The sequence below is a fragment of the Nannobrachium achirus genome (assembly GCF_963921795.1).
Source record: "Nannobrachium achirus genome assembly, chromosome: 6".
In the NCBI taxonomy this organism is placed as follows: domain Eukaryota; kingdom Metazoa; phylum Chordata; class Actinopteri; order Myctophiformes; family Myctophidae; genus Nannobrachium; species Nannobrachium achirus.
This window is the reverse complement of record NC_137815.1, coordinates 20,322,796-20,329,644: the sequence shown is the minus strand read 5'-3', so window position 1 is coordinate 20,329,644 and position 6,849 is coordinate 20,322,796. Positions and strand designations below refer to the sequence as shown.

The following is a 6,849-nucleotide window of genomic DNA, read 5'->3' as shown; positions in this document are numbered from 1 at the left end:
AGGAACTATGGACAGAAATTGGAACGTTTCTGAAGTCTCAAACAATAAAAATGTTATGCAATACAAACCCAAGAGTGTATGACTAATTGCAATGCAACCTACAATGTAAGAAATGTAATAGACCGATAGCTGTAGGCAAATACTTGAATTACCCTCAACATAAGCCGGCAGAGTGAAGGAGAAAAAAATAAAATAAAAGGTCACATTGCTTTTAGCGTTCTAAATATTTTCCATGGCCTACAGGAAAATAACTATAATGGAACTAATTGTATGGCCCTCCTGGTAATGTTTTGTGAGCTCTTCAAGCAGGATTCACTCTTAAATAATCTATGTTCCTGAACCATTAGGTATAATGCCTCATTAGTATATAATAAAATAGACCATTTTAGAGAAAGTGCAATATTGTAAGTACATTTATTTTGGCTAATTCAAAACTAATTGATACTTTGCTGTTAAAATCTTATTTACAGTGCTCTTTCTGTTACCACCATCCGCTCACAGCTGGGTTAATTATCCAGAAACCATCGGTTGTGTGTGTTTATACATTTGTACAGTTTAAAAATATCTACACAGTGACAAACAGCATATTTAAAATACAAAGAGGCCTTTAGGTACAGTACAGAATATGGCCTCTATATTATCATCCTGTTCCCTTTCCACCGCTATATTCAACATCAAGAGGGAGTGGGTAAACAGTCACAAGGAGAATTAAAGACAAGGAATGTGTGACTTAAAGTGTTTTAAGGCAGGGAAGACGTTAGAATAGTAAATGTGTGAATGTCTATTTGGCTTCGGTAACTCGGGAAGGGGTATAAACGCTCTGATCACTGTGCATAGACAGTAAAAGGGGTTTGGTATGACAGGGCTGTTGTAGTTGTTTTGTTTTTCGCCCGCTCACTTTCACCACTCCTAAATGAGAATGCACTTTGGGCTATCACTCGTACAGTATTTGTGGACTCAAGGGTGCATGTGACAACATACTGTATATAACTTGTGCATTTACATTGCCTCTATGAAATTGTAATGATGAAAAAGAAAAGGAGTGTTGTGACATGGGGTGATGAGTAATTCCAGAGTGCTAGGGTCGATGTTCTTGAAGACATGTATTCATTTCCCGCAGGCGTTTCATTTCCGGTCACTTGGTCCACATCTACTGTCTCATGCACGATAAAATCTGGAGTTTTCAGTAAAATGAACACTTCTAATTTGTGGCAAAGTGGTTTGAAAGCACTAGCTCTTTAAGGAAACAGGGCAGTCATGTGGGAATGAATAGCGAAGAAAGGATTGTAAAAGAGAGTGAGATAAAGTGACAGAGAAGGATAAATAGAAAAAAAGAGGAAGAGAATAAGTGCAACCAGGACTTTTTTTTTTCTTCTTTTTTTTTTAAAGAGTTCCATTGAACAGTCCTCACATGTTTGGGCTGGTTGGCTTTGTCCAGTTTGGTTCAGAAACCCATACAACCAGCGCAACACAGTGAATGTCTCCAAATATGACAGTGGTTCTCAAAGTGGATTCCAGGGACTCTGACTGTGGGTTCCTTTAGTGGGGTCTAAATGGACCCATACAAGTCTGTAACTCTTGACAGTGTACAAATGGAACCAAATGAACCCGTTAGGGTTCATTTGGTTCCATTTGTACACTGTCAGAGACCCCAGAGTTAAGGGGAGACCGTGACATTTGAAAGTCGGAGAAACACTGAAATATGACAAGCTCAGTCCCAGACAAGAGGCCAACACAAGCTGGTGTCACTTTGGCGGCCAGGTGTTGACGTTTCACACGACCCCACACGGTGAACCTTTGCCCTGTCTGGGAAAGCCAGCCGTAAATAGCAGCTGGACATTTCAGTACCTAGGTGACGGGTCGGGCACCCAACCCGAAAGAAGACCGGAAGCCGTTGTTGTTCACATGTTGTAAGCCACGTAGATGGGATCCAGCTGGTCGGCGAGGAAAGAGTCGCGGAGGTGCATGCGCTGCTTCTCGCCCCTGGAGTTGATGGGGATGACGCCGGGGTCCACGATGACCACCACGCCCACGATGAGGTGGTGCTCCTCCAGGACCACGTTGGTGACCAGCGGCACCAGGTCCAACGCGTCCTGCTCCGAGCCGCACAGCTCCGACACCACCACCAGCAGGTTGGTCCAGGTGAACACCGCACTAGGGAACGGGACGATATATATGAAAATGTCACGTTGCGATCACTGTGACCAAACTAAACGCTATTTACGCTATCATCGCGGTAATCAAAATACAGTATGCCTAATAATACTCTTAAAATGCCACTTCTATCTACCACTTGAACCCCTGGCCTCCATATTCTGGGGCAGAATGATTTTTTTTTCGGCAAAGAGATTTGGTAGAGTGAAAAATAAAACTGTATCAAGTATGTTTACAGGTGATAAATTTGACATAGCCTGGCAACCTTTCCTGTCATTTATAGAGAGCATGGAGGCAGAAACTGCTGCAACAATTCTTTCTTGTCTTTGTTATGTGTTTTTTCTTTTCTTGTTACAGGTCTGAGGGGTGGGTGGGTGGGGATTTGTGTGTTCATGTTTGTTGTTTGCATAAAAAGAAATAATAATAAAAAGACCTTGATCAAAAAAAGTATGTTTACAGGTGAGTTTTACCAATTGTAGAGGGTTTAAGTGGATCAAAGGTGAATTGATCCCAGCGTATGACGGAGGACAATTTCACGATTATATAAAAATGTACGATACGATTATTGTGAGCGGTTTTTTATCACGATAAACGATAATGACGATTATCGTCCCATCCCTACACTGCACTTTAAAAAAGGGAAGAAAGGTTATTCACAATGTGAACTGTTGCGATAAAAAGAAGGCTAGCGAATTGAATATAACCACCCTAAGGACTAGAAAGCATTGAGTTACCTCTAGTCTAGACCTACTGCACCTAGCTGAAACATTTAAACACATTTTGAATGACAGGCTTTTTTGTATATAATGTAAAATAATTTTGAGGAGAAAAAAATGTATTTGTCTCAAAGCGACTGCAAAAAGATTTCTGCTATTGGTTTCACAAAGCTTTATACCCTGTACAGTAGCCTATATATAACATGTTTACAACGACGAAATGTGACAGCTCTGTTTACACAATGCTGTACGTGTATCCCCTCCAACTGTATATATGTTCCCCTTTTTCAACTGTTTTCTTATATTATGACACTTGCTTTGGCAATGTACCTGTAAGCGTATGTTTTCTCATGTCAATAAAGCTCCTTTGAATTGAATTGATTTGAACTTTCTGATTTTATTTAGCTTTAATTCTGCTTTCATGCAGAGCGACAGAGACCAGAAGCCAAGGACTCCAGCCGGAAACGAAATAAGGAATATTGCAATTACGTGGATCTTAGTTGTTACCTGGTGCTCCATTAAAATACTATGGAAAATTAGAAATCCATACCACTGAATAAAATGACATGCATAAATAAAAACAATTATTTTAGAGACCAGTGATATACAAACTGTAAGAGCTAAAAATTGTTTAGGCTTAAAAAATACCCACCTTTCAGGCCTCTTTCATGTCATTCAGAGAATATAATATATACGTAAAGACCGTTTCCCACTGGACTCGATAATGATAACAATAACAATATGTCGGCGTTCACATCAATTATGACAGCTTTATCGTTGTGGTGTGGACGCTGCCATCCATGTCAATTGAGAACAATATTCTTTTATCGTTATCGCGCCCAGGGGGAAAGGGCCTTAACAGTCATTAAGAACAGTGGTTCTTAAAGTGGATTCCAGGGACTCTGTGGATTCCTTTAGGAGGGGGGGGGGGTCTAAATTGACCCATACAAGTCTGTAACTCTGACAGTGTACATGGTTCCATTTGTACACTGTTAGAATTAAGGGGAGACCTTGACATATGAAAGTTTGAGAAACACTGATTATTAAGAACATTGTGTGTGTGTGTACATGTGTCTCACTCTGACCTCTCAGCGATGCTGCGGTGGGCGCGGGACACTGAGATCTCGATGTCGATGGGGTGGTAGCGCAGCCCTCTCAGCTCCAAGGTCTCATCCAGTGCACCCACCACAAAGAGCGCATCATGGCGATCTGAACACAAAACCACAATATCAAGTCAGACGCGCGTTTGCCGGCATCTTTCCAAAGCCCGCTGACATAAGACTCACACTATCAGGCACAACTTGCTTGGGTTCTCTGTGGGGTTTGTTTGTGGGGTCTTAGTAACCACGCCCCCAAGCGGGGGGTCCAGGTCTATATATCATTTCCAGTATTCTGTTGGATTTGAGGGGTTTGATAGTTTTATCAGACTTTACTATAGGATCCATAAAAAAGCTAAAAGTAGGCCAACAGAAATGTATTTGATGGCTAAAGCAACAAAAGATTAATTTAATAATAACCACTGATTACTTATATCTTTATAATTACATTCAATTACAATGTGTCACTTTCTTAGATACATGGAGTCTGTGTGTGTGCGTGTGTGTTCCAGAATCAAAGTGGCATGGCAGGAGAGAGAGATGTCACAGTCTCACACCTTTCAACAAAAAGAACAATCAAATACTTACAGCCTTGGTGATTTGCAAATCAAATAGCCAAGGAACTATAATGGCATATCACAGTGGGGTGTGTGAGGGGCGGTCTTATGTGGGCCTTTGAATAAATGGGTCACCCAATGCAGGAGAAAAACAGGAGAAATGCTGGTGCACGAGTCGTGCAGGAGAAATGGTCCAAAACAAGGAGACTCCTGCCAAATCCAGGAGGGTTGGCAGGTATACTTTTACATAAAGAGGTAGTTCACCCGCAAAATGACTTTTTTTCTATTGATTACTCATGCCATGGAGACTAGAGTTCAATAATATTTTTAGTTTTATGTCGCATCCCTAAGACAAAAATGTGATAACAATAAATTTACCCCCATTCGTTCCGGATGGGGACCCGTTTCGAAACGGGTCCCCATCCGGAATCAATAGGGGTAAATTTACTCTAATCAAATTTTTGTCTTAAGAATGTGACAAAAACCAAAAAATATTATTGAACTCTAGTCTCCATGGCATGAGTAATCAATAGAAAAAAAAGTCATTTTGGGGGTGAACTACTCCTTTAAGTAAAACATTTGAGTACCTTTTCCACCATTGGGTATTTATTAGTGATCCATTTGGTCACAATGATTATTATCACAATGATTATTGTGACCAAAGAAATCGCGATTTACGATATTATCGCGATAATCAACATATCCCCAACATCCATTATCCAGGGGTGGAACATTTGCCAAAAAATAGCCGATCTACAAGCTCATAACGCGTCGCAAACGCGATGCGTTGTGAACTTGTAGCTCTGCAATTTTTTTGGCAAAGAGATTTGGTAGAGATTATAAAAATACATTTAAAAAAGGCTGTATCAAGTACGTATTAAGTACCATTTACCAATTATAGAGGGTTTAAGTGGTACCGGATATGCAGCTCAGCAAATAAAAGGTGAATTGATCCCAGTGCATGAAGGCGGACGATATCACGATAAATTAAATCTCCACGATACGATTATATTGTGAGTGTTTTTTTATCACAATAAACAATAATATCACTTATCATCCCATCCCTAGTATTTATTACTTACCTCCGCTGGCATCCAGCAGCTCGGTCCTCTTCACGAAGCCCAGGTAACCAGTCCTGCACCACAATGTCTGCGGATCTCCAAAGCTAAGCTTGGTGTTGAAGTGGTCGGCCTGAAGACTCTCCTCTCCGTAGATGGTGTAGTAGCCACTGGCACTGTGAGGGCTGTTGATCCAGATCTGATGAAAGAGACGCACACAACAAATAATCAGGTTGCTATTGCCTATGGTGGCGGTTTTCAACCATTCTCATATCAAGGTTCTTTTTTTGATTGATCAATTAGTTTATTATAAGGAATGCATAGGAAAAGATACAGGACAGTACAGTTCACTGTTACAAGGTCAACTAAAAGGATAAAGACAGCAAAAAAGCTTTTGGGCTTGTTTAAATTGGGGTCCCTTTTTACAACTCATACTCATACAACATTAAATGACAGCAAAAAAATATCATAAGATAGTCGGAAAACAAAATACATTTTAAATGGTATTTACAGTAAAAAAAAAGGTCAGGGGGAGGTAAGGATGGGCAAAATGTCGATCAAATCAAGAATTGTCATTTAACTCTTTACCAACTCTCCATCATTTAGCTGGGGACCACCTGGAAACCCCCTCAAGGACCACTGATGGTCCCTGGACCACTGGTTGAGAACTAATGGCCAATAGATGTTGTTCTGTCACTGTATAATGATCATGTCATGTGTTACCCGGACTGTAACAGGTCATCCTCTCACCTCTCCTAGATGGGAATCTCCTAGAGGGCCTCTGGTCTCTGGATTCACAATGATTACCCTGACTCCAGGCAGTATCTTATTAAGAGAGAGACAATACAGCAGTCAGCAAGAATGAAGGTGAACATGAAGGCATTTGACTGAACAACTAGAAAACCTTACACATAGGAAACCTCACCTTGCCAGACTCCATGAGGGGAAGGCTCTGGGGAGCTCCTCTTTCTACTAGCCTCACCCTGAAACACACAAACAAACATGCGCACAAAGCAGGCATTACATTTCCTGCACTTCTAAATTCAGTGTCATAATATTGTACTAACATTTGTAATGAACACCGGTGAGATGAATCAACATGATTTGATTTGAGGTTTTTACATTTTAATGAATAAAACATTATATTAACTAATCTGTATGGTAGAGTATCTCGATACAAAGTAAACAGCATATCTGTATGGTTGAAAGTTGTCTCCCTACTCTAACATTGAGACATCTAGACCTTGATGTTGGGTACGTAGGATAC

General features: G+C 40.6%; 1 protein-coding gene across 2 annotated transcripts in view; it reads right to left on the bottom strand.

Annotated features, from left to right (window-relative positions):
• Positions 1-1,651: 1,651 nt before the first annotated feature.
• The window catches only part of dip2bb (disco-interacting protein 2 homolog Bb), an 84,104-nt gene continuing 78,906 nt past the window's right edge, over positions 1,652-6,849 (bottom strand). For both annotated transcript variants that reach the window (XM_080728741.1, XM_080728742.1), the window contains exons 34-38: positions 6,508-6,565; positions 6,333-6,407; positions 5,607-5,781; positions 3,956-4,079; positions 1,652-2,154 (exon numbers count right to left, since the gene is read on the bottom strand). In XM_080728741.1, coding sequence (XP_080584867.1) covers positions 1,902-2,154; positions 3,956-4,079; positions 5,607-5,781; positions 6,333-6,407; positions 6,508-6,565 — 685 coding nt within the window. In that variant the 3' untranslated portion in view covers positions 1,652-1,901. The remainder of the gene's footprint in view (positions 2,155-3,955; positions 4,080-5,606; positions 5,782-6,332; positions 6,408-6,507; positions 6,566-6,849) is intronic.